The 19,147-nt window shown below is 37.6% G+C and overlaps 1 protein-coding gene across 1 annotated transcript in view; it reads right to left on the bottom strand.

The window, feature by feature from the left end:
* LOC150078004 (protein diaphanous-like) overlaps positions 1-19,147 on the bottom strand; it is a 278,573-nt gene that overhangs the window by 167,876 nt on the left and 91,550 nt on the right. Inside the window, 1 exon segment of the mRNA XM_090384426.1 lies at positions 14,857-14,923. Within this exon segment, the coding sequence (XP_090240552.1) occupies positions 14,857-14,923 (67 nt within the window).

Here is a 19,147-nt window from a genome sequence, read left to right as displayed (position 1 = left end):
CATTCCCAAAGCCATGCAAGGAAGAATAATTCAGTTTTTTTTTTTTTTTTTCTTTTTACTTGATTAAATATTTTGACACTCAGCATGGCTATGAATAATTATTAAAATAGCAAAAATGACTTGCGATAATTTGTTATATTACATGCTTCTTTGTGCACTTGTGAGTCTACCGACTAAGTACCACTATATATATTTTTCTTTCTTAATAGTATATGACAGATTATCATAATGAAACTGACAAAAAATGCTGCAAAGCATCTATTGCTTCATCAATTTTTTATTTTTAATGAAACCAAGTACTGGAAACTTGCCCACAAAAAAATTCAAATTTGAAAATCATGCACTACCAACTGACGAAAATTGTGCTATCTCAGCATGTACAAGAACTTCTATGCACAAAGTCACAAGCAGTAATAGTCCTTCCTCACTGAAACAAAGAGAATCTTGCCCCCTTGTTTTAGACTCTGTGGTAGAAATGTCTGACTAAGACAATAATCTTTCTGTTTAGTCTGCTATGGTAATCAACTTTCAAAATGTAGTAGAAAATTTAAAAACTTGGTATAATAACATTCTTCTCCATATCTAGGAATAAAGACCTCAGTGCATGGATGTGAGATATGCTGGATTGAGCAATCATGTTCGGATTTACATAATATTTAAAAGAAACAAGAAAAATTCTTTATTTATGTAGAGGAGAGGAGTATGAAGAGTCTTTCTGCACAAGTGAGGAGAACGTACTAGACTCCATTTTTTGGGGAGTCATTAATTTGTATTATTTCTAAACTTCTTTTGTATCATGACCTTGATGTCACGATACAAAAGAAGTCGATGCAATTTCACTAGTGAAAACTTGCAATTTTCAATTTGCTAACTCTGAAAAGTGCTCATATAGCTTTTCTCATCACTTCTAATAACTTCTTTAAATAGGATTGTCAAAGTTTGCTTGCAGCTGTTCTACCAATCTAGTTACACATTTCAACAAAAACAGCAAACATGAAAAATATTTTTTTTACTTCAGTGGCATGCATAAATTGAAACTGCTTAAAGCTATCTTTCCTTTTTGCATTTCCTTCTAGGTAGTAGTAAATATACTATTTGCAGGAAGGCATGGTCCACTTTTCAGTATACAAATTAATAAGATGATAAAAGACAGCCTATCACCACTCATTGCTCAATATCCTCTTTTAATACCCTTACTACACCACCTACATAACAGATGCATCATCAATTATCAACACTGTTCCAGACAGTTTTTAAAGAAATCCCAAGTGTTTTCAGGTAGTTCAGAAGATGCTCAATGTTGTAACCTGTAAAGTCAACTTCCAATGCTCGAAGGGCTCTAAGAGTTATGAGGAAAGAAGCTTGTCCTTCCACCAAGTGCAAGCTTCTTTCGACTTGGCAATTCTTCTTTATTATAAAACATCACTAAAGTGGGATATAGCTTGTAATCACTTTGATTACTGCCATCTGCAGCAATCAAATATGGTGCATTTTTAAAAGCCATCACTACCTCTTCTTTTCCTATCTGTGCAATTTCAATTTAAACAACACAATGCCTTGTTTTTATCCTTCCATAACCATATATATATATTTTTTTCTATTTCAGTACTGGGAAATATATTTTTGAACAACATGCCTGCTCGATCAGCACAATTCAGAAAATTATGTTCTATGGCAAAAGATGCAAATAAAAGTTTGGCATGTATGCCATCAATCACTATAAAATGCTATATCTACTTCTGTTTTTCTTTCTATGCATTGCACACTGTCGTTATGCTTATTTGTTTGCAAGTGTCTGATTAAATTGTGCTTGAAATTGAAAAACTATCTATACACAATTCACAAGGCAACATATTGCTTTTACAGATTTGCATACATGTCTTCTGAAATTTTACATCTTATTTCTTTGGCATCTTACTGAAAGGTAGCATTAAATTAGCTTTGCACCACACAAGTATAATGAAATGATGGCACATTACAGAGAAAATACTATTACCTTCATTTCTATTTTGTAATATAGATTAGTACACTTGACAGCCAATTCATTAATGACAATAAGCAGAAATTATTATATATATATATATATATATATATATATATATTTTTTTTTTAATCCCAATTTTAATCGTTTTACTATTTTATTATGAAAGAATAGAAAGACAGAAAAAAAATTATATTACTCTGCTCAGAAACACACATAAGGGGCATAAACTGAAATTCAGGAAGGATAGCTGCTGGACAAATGTGTGGAAATTTGCTTCAAGCCAGAGAAGAGTTGATTGGTGGAACAAACTTTCATCTGGCATTATGGAAGTGGTTAATTTGAATAAATTTAAGGAAGACTTAAGAAAATGGTTAGAGGGGATGGACAAGTGATATGGAAAGTGATTTTTTTCAGCTGATGCTATATAAACTAGCTTCCTTGTATCATTTGATACTACTAATATGACAAATCAAGTAAAAAAAGGGCTGATTTCATTGATGGAAATATGGAGAGTTGGAAGCTATGCTAATCACATGGTCAATCAGCAGATGTTTTGCAGCATGATGAAAACATTCAGGTGCTGAATTTCAGAAACAGTACTTTAAACATTATATATTCTGATTCTACACATAATATTTCAATCAGAAATTTGTGGGGGAGGGGGTTGAGTGAGAGGATATCCACAAACTATATATGTGTGTTTTTGAAGAAATTATGTGCAATGCTTATTTTTTTGCAAAAATCATCTAATTATACTGTATTGCCATTCATTTCCTCATTCATTTTGCAAATATGCATAGTCTCAGTTCTAATCTCAATGGTGTCCATTTCCACTTACAGTTAGTCAAACACCATGTACTTTTTCTGACAGAATCTCAGTTATTGGTTAAGTCAACCACTGCTCAACTCAATTGTCTGAATTATTCACTGTATGATTCCTTTCACTTCGAAGGTGGTACAGTCAGTCCTCGTATAGCACGATAGTTGTGTTCCTAGAAACCCCCGTGCAATGCAAAATCATGCAATATGAACAACAGGCCCTATAGGAAAAATGGGGTTATGTGCTGACCACCCAAGATTGAACACACATTTGTAACGAAAACATTACCAAACACAATAAATAATTGTAATAAAATACTTACGTATTTTATTACAACTATTACATAATAAAATATTGCTACTGCTTTTGCTTCTATCGTAAGCAAACTTGTTTTTTGTTTGATTTTCTATCCAAACAGATGACAGCCGTTCCATCTCTTCCAATTCTTTGTGTCTTGATCTAGTGGATTTTAATTACACTTTGAGTTGTTCCTGCTATGAAAGTTGTTTTTATTTTCTATGCATTTTTTGTAATTCTCGGCGTTGCCTCATTTAGGCCTGAAGCACGTGCAATAACACATGGTCTTTCATTTTGCTCAAAGCGTTTCACAATTTCATATTTTTTCTCTATCGACAGAGGCAGACTGGCCATAAGCCTTACCAGGGGAAACCCCGGTGGGCCGGAGGCCGGTGTGATGTTGGCCATAAACGGTAGTATGAGGCTACTACAAATTTTCTTGGGGAAGAATTTTTGACCCAGTCCACCTCTGTTTATCTATATTGCTTTCCTTTTTCTATCTGAATCTGTAGTGTCTTCACCAGGACGCTTCCTTTTCACACCTTTTAAGTATTTTACCCATTTTTAGGAAATAAAGCACAATTACAAAATGAGGAGGCACGATTGATACACATAAGCAAAGCTGCGCGTGTGTAGCAACTGAACAAATAACACCGAAGGAAGAGACACTATGAACACCTCACTAGCTCACATTTTACTAAAGCACATTTCTGGGGGGTTACTACCATAAAACAATAAAAACAATTTCCAGTTGCGCTCCTACTAGTGGAATCTGTTATAAACTGGTAGTAAACTCGATCTAATTGCATTTGCGATAATATCGACAGCTGGAATTGTGTGGGTTTTTACACTATTATGGTGAAATGTGTTTTCCCTTCACTGATATAAAAAACATAAATACATTTTCAGAATCTTCTTTTCATTCCTATCGTGTTGTGTTCAGTTGGGGTGATTCCGCATTCAATTACCATTTCTTGTAAACACAAAGGCAAATCGTGCATAAGCGAATTCGGTTCGTGTTATATAAGATATTGTTCCCCTATTTATAAATCGTGTATGATCGAATTCGTGTAGTGGATTTTTTTTTTTTTTTTTTGATTTGGTAGTTGTTGGCGCATCGGCTTCTGTGGCCATATTGCACCTCTCAAGGTTTTTGCAGTACTTTGATCCAAGCCCGAGGCGGGAATCGAACCCGCGACCTTTGGGTTGCCGGGCAGGTACTTTACCCACTCGGCTAGCCCGGTCGGCTCGTGTAGTGGAAACACGTGTTATACGAGGACTGACTGTACTTATGAATACGTCCATTCTGATATTCCCTGTTAGATACTTAATAATTTGGAATCTCCTCTTTTTGACCTTCTCTGGCTTAAAACCCCTCTATCGTATTCTGTAGAATATGATAGAGGTTTTAATTCACCTGTTACCTCTGTCATTCTCCTAACTAGACTAATCACTTGGAACTCTTTTACTTCCTCTCTTTGACAACTGACTTTCTCCAGTCCAACTTTCCTAACAGTGAGGAAATATTCCTGGGTAATTTTAACGTTCACAACTCCAGCTGGCTTCTTTTTTCTAGTCACAAGGACCCAGCAGGTTGAGAGGCTTTTCCAATTATTAATGACCCCGCACAGATTAAAATCTTGTCCTTTATCTAAACCTTGGGTTTCCAAATAAATGTGGTAAGGCTGTTCAAGAGAAGAATATTGCATATTTTAATTGGCATGTTTCCAAATCTTCAGTTTCATTTTCTGCCTACACCATACCTCACAACAATTGGAAAGCAGTTATTAATCAGTTCAAATTACATTTTGAACCGGCAAAGAGTAGAAAACTTGCTTCTTGTCTAAATGGTAGCTGAGCATTTTGGTCTCTTGCCAAAACTATTAGTGACAAGTTTTTCCCATCTCTGTTCCCACCTCTCTCAAAACCAGATGGTTCTATTGTCACTTCAGCGAAGGATAAAGCTAACCTACTAGCATCTTATTTTTCTTGCAGCTCGATTTTTCTTGCATGATCTTGGTAAACCACCACCCACCAATCCCGGTCTTCCATCAAAAGAATATCAGAAGGATTTTGATAAATCGTGATGATAAGAAACTCCAGGTCCTGATGGTATTTCTCCACTTGTTCTCAAAACCTGTGCTCCTGAACTTACTCCTGTTCTGCGTAACCTTTTTTCACTTTTTTATTTCAAAGTTGTTTTCCCTTTTGCTTGGAAATTTGCTCATATCCAGCCAGGGCCGTACTTATGAACAGGTGCATCAGGCACCAGCCTCAGGTCTCACCATAGATAGGGGGCCTTGTGAGGCCTCTGTAATCTCAATTTTTAAAGTGATTTTTTTTTTTTTTAACACCCTGATCCAAACTAGAGCCCACTTGTAATAGGATAAAGGAAAATCATTCTCCCCAATTCTCTAATAGGTTGCTTACAGTAGAACACAGGTTCACCATGGCATATTGTCAATGTCGGGAATATGCCTTAATCTTTTCTACTGGCTATGGACACAAGATAGCAGCTGAACAGCACAACTTCTCGATACAGTATGTGGGAGAAGCGGTTGTAAATGTGTTAGAGATACCACTAAATTTTGGAATGTAATCCCTTTAACTCTTAATTTGTGCTTTCTATAGCAGCAGTTCTACTTCCTAAAGGCCAGAGGTGCAAACAATGCAAACCTGGGTCTCCCAAAATCTGTTTGTTATATGAAAATTTTATTCATTCTACGAAAACTACTTTAATTAGACCACCCATGAATTTGAGAATCTAAACAAGCTGAAACCCAAAAACAGTAGCATTTAGTTAAATTTAGCAGTTGATGTGTAAAGTTAGAGTGTGACACATATTTTTAAAAAATCATATAGAAATGTACGCAAATAGCAGACCTGGTAAAACGAATTACCTTTCACACAAATTCTGTGATAAGTTTATAAATTTAATGGCAAATAAGACAAAAGAATCTTTAATATCTGAAATAAAACAAGCTGCGTACCTTTCAATGGTTATTGACTCCATGCCCGCCCGACATAAGTCACCTTGATTAGTTAGTGCTAATAATCAGATATGTTTCAAAAGATGATAAAATTAAAGAGATTTTTAGATTTTCTTCCCATGGAATATTACAATGCAGAATATTTTGAAAAAAATTATTTGAGACAAGTTATCTGAGTTATCCATAGATATCAAAAGATGCAGAGGGCAAAGTTATGATGATGCTGCCAATATGGCTAGGAAATAGTCACTCTATAAAACAACAATTTGAAACAAAGTGTTGGAGAGACTAACTACTAGCAAATCCCTTCAGGACCTAAAATAAATTTACTAAAAAGCACAAGTCTTTTAAAATCATTGAAAGAATTTATTTTAGATGTTAGAAATAATTTTGAAACAACTAAAGACTAAACTAAATTATTAACTGAGGAGACTGAATACAGAGATGAATGAAACCGAATAAAAAAACAAAATTATGTACGAAGAAATAAGAGACAATGATGTTGTTTTAACTGGCAGAAAATTATGCATTGGTAACACCGCTAATGTTAATTGTAATACGCTTATTGCCAAATTCTTCTTCTTCTTTAATGCTGCCGAATGGCGTTTGCGACTTTGTTTTGATATTGTTCTCTGTCTAGCGCTGTGTGTAGAATTTGTGCTGTTGTCATGTGAAGCCAGGTGTTGATGTTATCTAGCCATGCCATTTTCGGTCTGCCTGGGCGTTTCTTGCCTTCGATCTTTCCCTCCAGGATGAGTGGTAGTAGGTGATATTTTTGTTGGTTCCTAGCGATGTGACCTAGGTATTTGCATTTCCTGCTGATGATGGTTTTGAGCAGGTCCCGTTCCGTGTGCATGTCCTGCAGGACCTGTGCATTGGTTATCTTGGCTGTCCACGGAATTTTCAGCATTCTTCGGTAGAGCCACATTTCGAAGGCCTGGAGCTTTTTTGTAGTGGCTGATGTTAGAGTCCAGGTTTCTACACCGTAGAGCAGTATTGGCCAGATGTAGCATTTCAATGTGCGCAATTTGAGCATGATGTTCAAGCTTCTGCCAAATTAAATCACCAATTTGAAGTATACACTGAGAAATTAAATATGTTTAGTGTTTTTTTAAATGATTTTTTTTTTTTTTTTTTTTTTTTTTTTATGTGAACCCCAAACACGAGAGGTATTAGAACCTATAGTACTTAGTACCGTGCTTGGGTTGGAGGTTGAGAAGACGAAAGAAGATATTTGTTGACATTGGACTTGAACTTCTGTAGATTGTAATTTTCAGGAAATACGTATGAAGGAAGGTTGTTCCAGAAAACGGCAGTTGAATGAATAAATGAGGAAGATGAAAAGTTGGTTCTGTGGGTTTGAAGTTGGACAGTAAATGGATGTTGGCTGGTGGCGGCACGTGTTCGGACTGTTTTGAAAGAGAGAGCGGGAATTATAGAAGCCAATTCAGAAGAACAGTGCCCATGGAAATATCTGTAGAAGAGGCATGCAGCAGAAACAGTACGTCTATGAGAAGGCGAGTGGAGAGACTCTGTTAGAGATGAATCATTAACTAACCTAACTGCCCTCTTCTGAATGGAATCAAGAAGCCTGAGAGAGGTTTTGGGGGCACCACCCCAAATGTGGGAACAATATTCCATGGCAGGGCGAATTTGCGATTTATACAGAGTGAGCAGCTGTTTGGAAGAAAAGTAACGCCGAGAGCGAAAGAGAAAACCAAGTTTTTTAGATGCAGAGGAAGCAATATTTGTAATGTGCTTGTGCCAAGAGAGATTAGAAGTCAGGGTAATCCCCAAAAGAGATATATCCTTTTGCCTAGAAATTGGAGTGTCACTAAAGATAAGCATAGGAGCAGAAGAATCCTTTTTGCGAGATATAAGACAAGACTGAGTTTTAGAAGGGTTGAAATCAACTAAGTTGTCTTTGCCCCACTGGAGAATTACCTGAAGATCGGCATTTAAGGAATTGGTAGCAGATTTTCGAGAAGTTGAAGCTGATTGAGCAGGGCAAGGTTTCTCAAAATGGAAAGTTGAATGCAATGTGCTATCATCGGCAAAACTATGGATAGGATTTCCAGTCAATGGAAGAAGGTCATTGATATACAAGAGGAAAAGAGTGGGGGAAAGAACTGAACCTTGGGGGACACCGGCATTAGTGGAGAAGTTAGAAGACAGAGAGCCATCTACCATCACCCTCAGTGAGCGATCAGAGAGAAAACTGGATAACCAATTACTAAAAACAGTTGGCAAACCATAAGATGGAAGCTTGTTTAGAAGACCTTTATGCCAAACACGATCAAAAGCCTTTGAGATGTCAAGAGCAACTGCTTGTGTTTCACCGAACCTTTCCATTGAAATAGTCCATAAATGGGTAACATAAGCCAGAATATCACCAGTGGATCGACACCGACGGAATCCATACTGGCGATCGTTGATCAGACGGAAGGTTTCTAGGTAGTTTAAGAGTTGGCGGTTAATTGATTTCTCCATTACTTTAGAAAGAGTAGAAGTAATTGCAATGGGACGATAATTGGATGGGAGGGATTTGTCACCCTTTTTAGGAACTGGCTGGATATGAGCAAATTTCCAAGCAGAAGGAAAAACACCTTTGGAATAAGAAAGTGAAAAAAGGCGGCAAAGAATAGGAGTAAGTTCAGGAGCACAGATTTTGAGAACAAGTGGAGAAATACCATCAGGACCTGGAGCTTTCTTAGCATCAAGATTCATCAAAATCCTTCTGATATCCTTTTGACGGAAGACCACAGGAGGCATTGAATGGACCATGTTGGGAATGGTGGGAGGTGTTTTACCAGGTTCATTAATACATGAGCTGGAAGAAAAATGGGATGCTAGCAGGTCAGCTTTATCCTTGGCTGAAGTGACAACAGAACCATCTGGTTTGGACAGAGGTGGAAGCAGAGATGGGCAAAAGTTGGGGCCAATAGCTTTGGCAAGAGACCAGAATGCTCGGCTACCATTAGGGCAAGAAGCAAGTTTTCTACTCTTAGCCTGTTCAAACTCTAGTTTGGACTGATTAATAACTGCTTTACAATTGTTGCGAGCTTTGGTGTAGGCAGAAAATGAAACTGAAGAATTAGAAACAAGCCAATTACGATATGCAACATTCTTCTCTTGAACAGCCTTAGCACATTTATTGGAAAACCAAGGTTTAGATAAAGGACGAGATTTTAAAGTGGAGTGTGGGATAAAGGATTCCATTCCTGCAAGAATAATTTCACTGACACGATCTGAGCAAACGTTGACATCAGGAGTTTTGAAACAGTAATCCGACCAAGGAAAAGAAGAAAAGAAGTCTCGCAGGTCATCCCATTTTGCATTCTTGTAATGCCAAACAACACGAGGTTGGGAATAGCCATGAGATAAAGGTTCCATTGGAGAAGAGACAATCACCAAGTTGTGATCTGAAGTGCCTAAAGGACCTCTCACTTCGACCGTGTACTTAGAAGGGTTGTTTGTGAGAAAAAGATCAAGCGTATTGGCTGTATGATTAGGATTGTCCGGTATTCTTGTAGGTAAATGAACAATCTGTGCTAGGTCATTAGTAATTGCAAAAGCCTCAGCATCTCGACCTGCTGGGTCGGTGTGACTAGAAAACGGAAGCCAGCTGGAGTTGTGAACATTAAAATCACCAAGGAAAATTACCTCACTGTTAGGAAAGTTGGACTGGAGAAAGTCAAGTTGCAACGAGAGGAAGTCAAAGAGCTCCAAGTGATTAGTGGAGTTGGGAGAACGGTAGAGACAACAGATGAATTTGACACAATGAGGTAGAGAGATTTTAAGCCAGAGAAGATCAAAGAGAGGAGATTCCAAATTGCCAAGTCTCTGACAGGGAATATCAGAACGGACATATGCACAAGTACCACCTTTGAGGCGAAAGGAATCATACAGCGAATAATTTGGGCATCTGAGATGAACAGTAGTTGAATCAACCGCTAACTGAGATTCTGTCAGAAAAAGTACATGGGGTTTGGCAGACTGCAAGTGGAAATGGACATCGTTGAGATTAGAATTGAGACCACGTATATTTGTGAAATGAATTAGGAAATCCTTGGGAGGTTTAGATCTTTTCGCAGATAAGCTTGTTCTATTAGTTTGACAATTCATGGTGTATTCAATAGTAAGAAAAAGTGGGTGGGACATGCTGTATGAAGTAATGAAATTTTTGGATATGGCGTACATGTGGGAAGAATATACCCAGATCCTTGACATAACGTGGCCTCGACAATGCTCCCCGCATACACACTACTCGGACTCCCTCCAGTCACTATCTGGCAGAGTAGAGGTAGCAAGATTATACACTAGCTGATCCGGAAGCCTCCTAGAGAGTTACCAATAGGTTCGGTCCGGTGTACTAACTAGCGGCCGGCCTGCGAAAACCGTTTTAGAGCTGTACCCTCGAAATGTAAGGAATATTGGATCTCGCCACAACGTTCATCATAACCTCAAAAGTCATCAATCATACTGCATGATGGAAGAGATAGGGAAGGGTTGACCGGAACTTAGCTCTAGAGACTAAACATGGGTTCCACCACTTCAAGCCTCCAATAAGCAAAGTGGTGGTATTTCACCGGTTGATGAGAGTCATCTACCACCTAGTACTGCCTGGTAACATAGAGGGGCGGCATTCCTCCGTGTGGTGTGGGCGCCACACCTCGACCCCTGCTTACGTTGGTTCACACCTGGGTGGTCACCCACCATGTGCTTGTGCATGGAGGTTATACCCAGGATTACTAACAGTCCCACCATCGTGAAGGTGCAAGCAGAGGATTTGGTTGTCACAGACCGTCCGGACTTCGCCGAAATTGGGTCCACTTGACTTGAGTGTCACCCGAATATCAGTTCCATCAGCGTTTTAGACTCCCAGGTAGCAAGTACAGCTTGTCTGGCATATCTGAGAGAATGTCTGTGACAACCTCAAGGACCAAAATGATGCTATGGAAGGAAAAGGAATTTGATTTGTGTATTGACACATCAGTGCATGTTTATAAAAACAACACATACCAAACAATTCAAATCAGAAATATTAAAATATTTAAACTATGCCAAAAAAGAAAATGTTTCAAATATTGAGTATATGCACAATATTATTAATGATGAACTTAGATCGGCATTTCCAAATGTTAAAACTATCCTGAAAATATTTCTCACAATGCCTGTGACAAATGCAAGTGGTGAATGATCTTCTTCAGCACTAAAAAGAATAAAAAAAAACTATTTACAAAACAACTGAATGCAGGATAAAATGTCCGATTTATTATTATTATATATCGAGTCCAAGGTAACAAACTATAAATTATGATGACATAATTGATAAATTTGTGAAATTAAGAGCAAGGGAAAAAACATTTTAACCCAATAGTAACTGGTGCTAGATTCTGTTTAAGTTTAAAAAAAGTCCTATTTGCATATAGGTTGCAGATAGTCTGGGGTTTTTATAAGGCTGGACAGAATATATTAAATATTCTAATGTAATGCATTAATATTTGGTACCATACAGGTATTCTTAAAACTATTATTCCGTTAAACTCTTATATTTTATATAATACTTGTACATACTGTAATTGTTAAGTTATATAAATAAATTATATTGGCAAAACAAAATTTTTTTTATCATACTTTATCAATAAAAAAAGTTCAGGTAGCCTCAAAATAATTTTGTGCCTTGGGCCTTGAAACGTGTAAGTATGGCCCTGGTGAAAATCCCTCCCATCCAATTACTTCTAATCTTAAACTATCTAGAAGCCTTCCATCCGATCAACAATTGCCAGTATGGATTCTGTCAGTGTCGATCCACTGGTGATATTCTGGCTTATGTTACCCATTTATGGACAAGTTCAATGGAAAAGTTTGGCAAAACTCAAGTAGTTGCTCTTGACATTTCAAAGGCTTTTTATCGTGTTTGGCATAAAGGTCTTCTAAATAAGTTCCAATCGTTTTTTGTAATTGAGTATCCAGTTTTCTCTCTGACTGCTCACTGCAGGTGAGGGTAGATGGCTCTATGTCTTCTAATTTCTGCACTAATACTGGTGTTCCTCATGGTTCAGTTCTTTCTCCCACTCTTTTCCACTTGTATATTAATGACCGTTCAATGACCAGAATCCTATTAATAGTTTTGCTAATGATAGCATATTACATTCCACCTTCCAGTTTGAGAAACCTTGCCTTGCTCAAACAGCTTCAACTTCTTGAATATCCACTACCAATTCCTTAAATGCTGATCAACAGGTAATTCTCCAGTGGGGCAAAGATAACTTAGTTGATTTAAACTCTTCTAAAATTCTGTCCTGTCCTATATCTTGCAAAAAAGAATTCATCTGCTCCTATGCTTACCTTTGATGACACTCCAATTTCCAGGGAAGTTCATATATCTCTATTGGGGATTACCCTGACTTCTAATCTCTCTTGGCATAAGCACATTACAAATATTGCTTCCTCTGCATCAAAAAAACTAGGTTTTCTCCTTTGCTCTCTGCATTACTTTTCTTTTAAATAGCTGTTCACTCTTTACAAATCTCAAATCTGTCTTATCAAGGAGTATTGTTCCCACATATGGGGCAGTGCCTCCAAAACCTCTCTCAGGCTTCTATATTCCATTCAAAAGTGGGTAGTTAAATTTAATTAATGACTCATTTCTAACAGAGTTTCTCCACTCTCTGATTCATAGATGTCTTTTCTATACATACTTCCATGGGCACTGTTCTTCTGAATTGGCTTTTATAATTCATGCTGTCTCTTTCAAAGCAGTCAGAACACATGCTGCAACCAGTCAATATCCTTTTTCTGTCCAATTTCAAACTCACAGAACCAACATTTCTTCTTCCTCTTTTATTCATTCAACTTCGTTTTCTGAAACAACCTTCCTTCATACCTATTTCCTAAAAATTACAATCTACAGAAGTTCAATCTAATGTCAACAGATATCTTTTTTCATCTTCCCAACCTCCAGCCTATGCATGGTACTAAGTAATATATGTTCTAATACCTCTTGTTTTGGCATTTTCATAAAAAAAAAAAAAAATGCAGTTAATATTTGTTGCAAAGTGCAACAGCATAACATGATCGTTAACAGAATAGATTGGAGAATGAAGCTCTAATGGACTTAGGAGGAATCCTGCAGTGGATAAGATCAAGCTGAGACTCTTTCCAGACAAAAGAGATATAAGGTAATATGACCTGTAGTCCCAGTGGATATGAAAGGGCCTAATTTCGACCTTTTTCGTGGAGCTGATGCTTGGTGTGTTGGGGGTAGGTAGCCCATTTCTGTATTTAGTTACCATAGCAAAAAGTATGGGCCTTACAGGAACAAAAGCTACAATCAGTGTATTGTAAACAACATGGGCATGTGCTCAGTAGGACATAATGCAATTTTTGGAGAGAGAGAGAGAGAGAGCAACACTGCTGGTAGCCTGATTTCCTCCACTGTACCTCAATCAATGCCCATCAATAAAAAAAAAAGCATTAGTCACCATGACATCTTCAGCCTTCTGAAGAAAGCATTCTAAGATCATCACACAATGAAATAATGTCTCAGCACTGCAGGGGCATATTTCTGAACTGTTTACTCCAAAAGTCTATGTTTAATTTCAAAAACTCTTATGGTGCAGTGTGAAGCAAAATAAGACACAAGATTAAAGAACAATCACTGTGATTATTTTTTCTTGCAAAATATGGCAGATAAACACAAACTGATTATTCATTTGTAAAATTTTTTTTCCGATATTTTAACATTTCATAAGTAAATAGATAATTTTTCAAAATGGACTGTCATTTGCTAATTTTGGAAGTGCTGTTTCTGTATAGGCAAAAAAAAAAAAATAATAAAAAATGTGGAGACCCATGCATTTGACCAGAAACAGCTTAGCAACCATTGAGCCATACAATCTAATTTTCAAAAGGTTTAATAGATACAAAAGATAATCGCCAAAGGCTTAAAAAAGCCACAATCATCTGATGTGTGCACATGAATTTTACTTAACAGAATTCATATGTACAATAAAAATTTACTTGTAAGTAAATTTTTATTGTATATACGATAAGAGCAGAAACTATGCCTTTCCCAATAGTGGAATGTCATATGAATAAAGATGATATACATTTCTTGTATTTTTTAGAATTTCCATAAGACAAGACATAGTTGTCTATATATTTCTACAAGGATCTCCTGAAATCTGCTTCATTTCTAATAAAAATTAGAAACGAGGCAGATTTCTTGAATAATAGCAACAGGTATCAAAATCATTAAACATTCTGTTGCTACTTGTAAGTTTTTAATTTTTTTTAAACTTCCGATTAAATTATTATTTTGAGGGATGAATTCTCCCACTCCATGTTTCTCTGAGAGCCAGACTTCAAGCATCAAAGAGCAGCAGTTTCACCACATCTATACTAGAATTCTGCTACTGACCATTACAAGCCAATCAATTATCATTTGGAGAGCACGACTTTAGAGGGAAACTCTGATGAACAACCCCACCACTTGCCAAAACCTTTAGCCTACAGCAACTTACATTCCAGTACTTAACTGTGGCTAGCAATGATGTTTTTCTCTCTCTCTCTTTCATTTTTTTTTCCGTTCCTACTTAAGAACATAAAACCTTAAGTCAGGCCCATAACTTCACAATATACACAATTATTTACATTTGTTTGTCTAAGTTCAATGATCTTCTTTATACAAACAAAAACTGAATGATTTCAGATAATAAATAAAACTGGACATATTCTGAAAGATTAAAAATGGAACTTACCGTATTATTCATAAGTGCTTTTAGACACTTTATACACTCATTCTGTATTCTTTCATATTTGCCTTCCCTAAAAATAACAATATTTGCAGGTTATTAGAATATGAATGACATACACCAATGAGGCAAAACATTATGACCACCTACCTAATATGATGTTGGTCCTCCACATGCAGCCATAACAGCTCATTCCCGGAGAAGCATGGACACTACAAGATTTCTAAACATGTCTTGTGGTATCTGGTACCAACACGTAACCAGCAGATCCTTTAACTCTTGTAAGGTCCATGGTTGAGACGCCGCAGATCGGAGTTGCTGTCTGGGAAATCTGGAGGCCAGGTCAATACCTGGAAGTCTTCCTTATGTTCCACGAACCAGTCTCGAACAATCTGAGCTGTGTGGCATGGCGCATTATCCTGCTGAAAGATGGCACCGCCAGAGGGGAAGACCGTTGCCAATGATGTTTAGGTAGGTGGAAGATGTCAGAGTGCCCAGCACATGGATGACTGGATCCAGGGTATCCCAGCAGAACATCGCCCAAAGCATGACACTGCCACCACCTGCTTGTTTTCGTCCCACTGTGCATCCAGGAGCCATCACTTCCCCAGGTAAAGGATGCCCACATACCAGGCCATCCACATGGTGCAACAGGAAACATGATTCATCGGACCAGATGACCTTCTTCCAATCACTCAAGGTCCAGTTTCGATGCTCGTGTGCCCATTGTAGGCACTGTTGCCAGTGAACCATGGTTAACATGGGCACTCTGAGCAGCCTATGGATACGCAGCCCCATTTTCAGCAGGGTTCGATGTACTATGTGTTGTGACACATTACTCCCGTCACCAGCATTCCGATTACTGGCGAATTGCGCCACAGTCACCCTTCTGTTGCCACATATCATCTGTGAGAGCCTATACTCACCTCGAGCATGGGTGAGCCATGGTCGTCCAACACCTCACTTTTAGTGGGTTTCCCCTCCTTGGAGTTTCCCCTCACTTTTAGTGGGTTTCCCCTCCTTTTGGTAGGTACTAACCACAGCTGACCGTGAGCACCCCACCAGCCGTGCCGTTTCAGATTGAAGAACAAGAACGGAGCTCAGTATCAGGTATTTTTTTATATCATGTCCCGACCCATCCACGTGCCATAGTTCACCTGCAGTTGCTTCAATTTGCATAACGACTCGCTGGTCATAATGTTTTGGCTCATCGGTGTATGTTACTACATTCCAAATATATGGCCACATAACTTATGAGACTGGCCAACATATCTAAATTTATACAGCAGTCTCTCATTGAAATATGAATACCTGTGCTGCAAAGTATACTTGCAATATAAAATATTGATGTGCCTACAAGCAGCTCTAAGCAGTAGGCAGCCTGCATATGTGTTCAGAACTAATGAAAAGTGTTGTAACTTAATCAACTTTGAAGGTATCAATATTAGGCATTAGTATTGGCAAATGGGTGCAAAGAAGCAGGCAAGCTCATACAGCATCAGCCAAAAAAAATAAATAAAAAAGGAACTTCATCTGTCCATCTCCTCTAATAATCTGACTAACCTCCTTAAATGTATTCAAGCTACCCACTTACACAACACCAGATGGAAGTTTGTCCCAACAATCAATTACTCTCTGGCTCAGAGCAAAGTTACACACATCTTCCATCAACCACCCTTTTCAATTTAAGCTTATGTGTTGTCTGAAAAAGAGCAAGGATGCCATCAGCATTTATACATATTGTGAACTTACTCAATCCATTTAAAGCCTTTAGAATCCAAACAGGTATCTTCTCAGATTTTGTGCTACAATTTTCAAAACTGATGCGTTTTATGGTAAGAATACCCTTTTGCATTCTTGACTCTTCTTTGCGCCTGTTCCAACAGTTACACAGACTTCTTAAATAATGTTTCCAGATCTATACACAGTATTCAAGATGAGGCCTAACCACTGCTTCATACAATGAAATAATCATCTTACCCATCTAGCAAACGGTTTACTGTATATCACTGACAGAACTGCATGAGCTGTCCTAGCAGCCTCTTCACTATTCACAGAACCTGGATGTTAGAATATACAATTGCACCTAGATCTCTTTTGATCATCACTACATTTAGTGTGATACCGCCCAACTGATATCTATTCTGAGATTACTGCTACCCATATGAAATATTTTGCATTTATCAGTGCTAAATCACAAATGCCATTTCTCAGCTCATTTACCTAATTTTTATAGGTCATGTTGTAATCATCATCATCATCATCCATTTTCAATCCACTGCAGGATGAAGGCCTCTCCAGCATCTTTCCAGTTCCTTCTGTTTTGAGCAGTGGCCATCCATTTACTACTCAAAAACTCATGAATTTCATCTATCCATCTCCGCCTTTTTCTTCCAGGTTTTCTTCTAGCTCCTCTTGGGTACCATTCTGTTATTTTCTTAGTCCATCTGTAATCATGTCTTCAAGCTATGTGTCCTGCCCAAGAGCATTTTAGTTCTTTAGTTTTGATAAGAATGTCCTTAACTTGAGTTTGCTGCCTAATTTATGTGTTTCTCTTCTTATCTAACAGTCTGATTCCTAATATAATTCGTTCCATTCTTCACTGTGTAGTTCTCAGCTTCTCTTCCATTCTTTTGGTGAGTGCCCAAGTTTCACTTCCATAAGTCATGGTGGGGAGTATACATTGGTTCATTATTTTACGTTTCAGACAAACTGGGATATTGCTCTTCAGTATGTGACTATATTTCCTGAATGCTATCCATACAAAATTTATTCTTCTCTTGACTTCCAGCCATTTATCATTATTACAGATAATAACTTGTCCCAGATAAGTATATGACTCCACCTTTTCAATTACTGCTCCGTCAATCATTATTTCCCTTTCTGTGGCATACTTGTTCATCATTACTTTTGTTTTAGCTATATTCATCTTTAGTCAAAAATCCTTACTAACTGTGCATAACTGATTAAGATTTTCCTCTAATTCTTTGGGATCGTGGCTTATTACCACAATGTCATCTGCAAATCGTAAATGGTTTAGGTACTCTCAGTTCACATTGACTCCTTTCTGCGACCAGTCTAATCTTCTGAAAGCTACCTCAAGGGCAGCAGTAAACAGCTTCGGAGATATTGTGTCTCCTTGTCGAACTCCTTTCTCGATTTTAAATTTCCTACTGTCTTTGTCTAGTCTGATAAAGGAGGTAGAACTCTCATATATTTTCTTCAAAATCATAATATATGGGGTATCTATGCCTTGTCTTTGCAGTGCCCGAAACATTGCCTTATGACGTATGGAGTCAAATGCCTTTTCATAATCCACAAATGCCAGGCATAATGGTGTTTTATATTCATTTGCTTTCTCCATTAGCTGTGATATTATGTGAAGATGATCCATACTTGAGAAACCTGTCTTAAAGCCAGCTTGCTCTTTCGGTTGATTCTCATCAAGTATTCTTTCTAATCTGTTAGTAATGACCCTTGTGAATTGGGATAACAAGCTAATTGGTCTATAATTTCCAATTTCTGATTTATCTCCTTTCTTATGCAGCAAAACTATGATTGCAATATTCCGCTGCTTAGGCGTCACACCTTTTCTAATGCACTTTGTGAAGAGCCTTGCCAGTTTTTGTGTTATGTCTCTTCCTACCAATTTTAACAACTCTACAGTAAATTCATCTTCCCCCGGGGCTTTCTGATTCTTCATTTTCTTCAATGCATGTTCTACCTCATCAGGAAGAATATCAGGTATGTCATATGTGTTGCTACTTTGCAATCCATCTTCCCCACTGCTGGCATCATTCCCTTGCTCCTTGTATAATTCTCTATAGTAGTCTTCTGCTATTTGAATTATGCCTTCTCTGCTGTTTATAAGTACACCATCGCTATTCTTCAGTTCCAGTATCATTTGTCTTTCTGTATTACTGCTCATGGCTGCTGATTTAAATCCTTTGTTTTCCCTTAATGCTTGTTCTACTTTTCTTGTGTTAAATCTTATGTCCTCTCTGAGTCTCTTTCTAATGGCTTTGCATAACTCAGTATACTCAATTTTCTCCCTGTCAGTGTTTTTCTTGCTCTTCATTTGTCGTCTTCAGTTTATCATGACAAGTGTTTCTTGACTAATTTTTTCTTCTTTGGGTTTCTTTTTCCCTATAGTTTTCTTGGACTTTATCACTTTCAGAAAGTTGTAATATTCCTCGTCCATATCTTGGTCCTGAGCAGTCTGCAGAAGCTCAAACTTGTTCTTAAGTTCCAGTACATACTGCTTTTTCTCCTCCTCTGTTATCTCAAAGACCTTTGT

This window comes from Mastigoproctus giganteus, chromosome 11, assembly GCF_048544385.1.
Source record: "Mastigoproctus giganteus isolate SK-2022 chromosome 11, ASM4854438v1, whole genome shotgun sequence".
Lineage (NCBI taxonomy): Eukaryota > Metazoa > Arthropoda > Arachnida > Uropygi > Thelyphonidae > Mastigoproctus > Mastigoproctus giganteus.
Note: the sequence above shows the minus strand (reverse complement) of the source record. Positions and strands in the feature narration are given on the sequence as shown.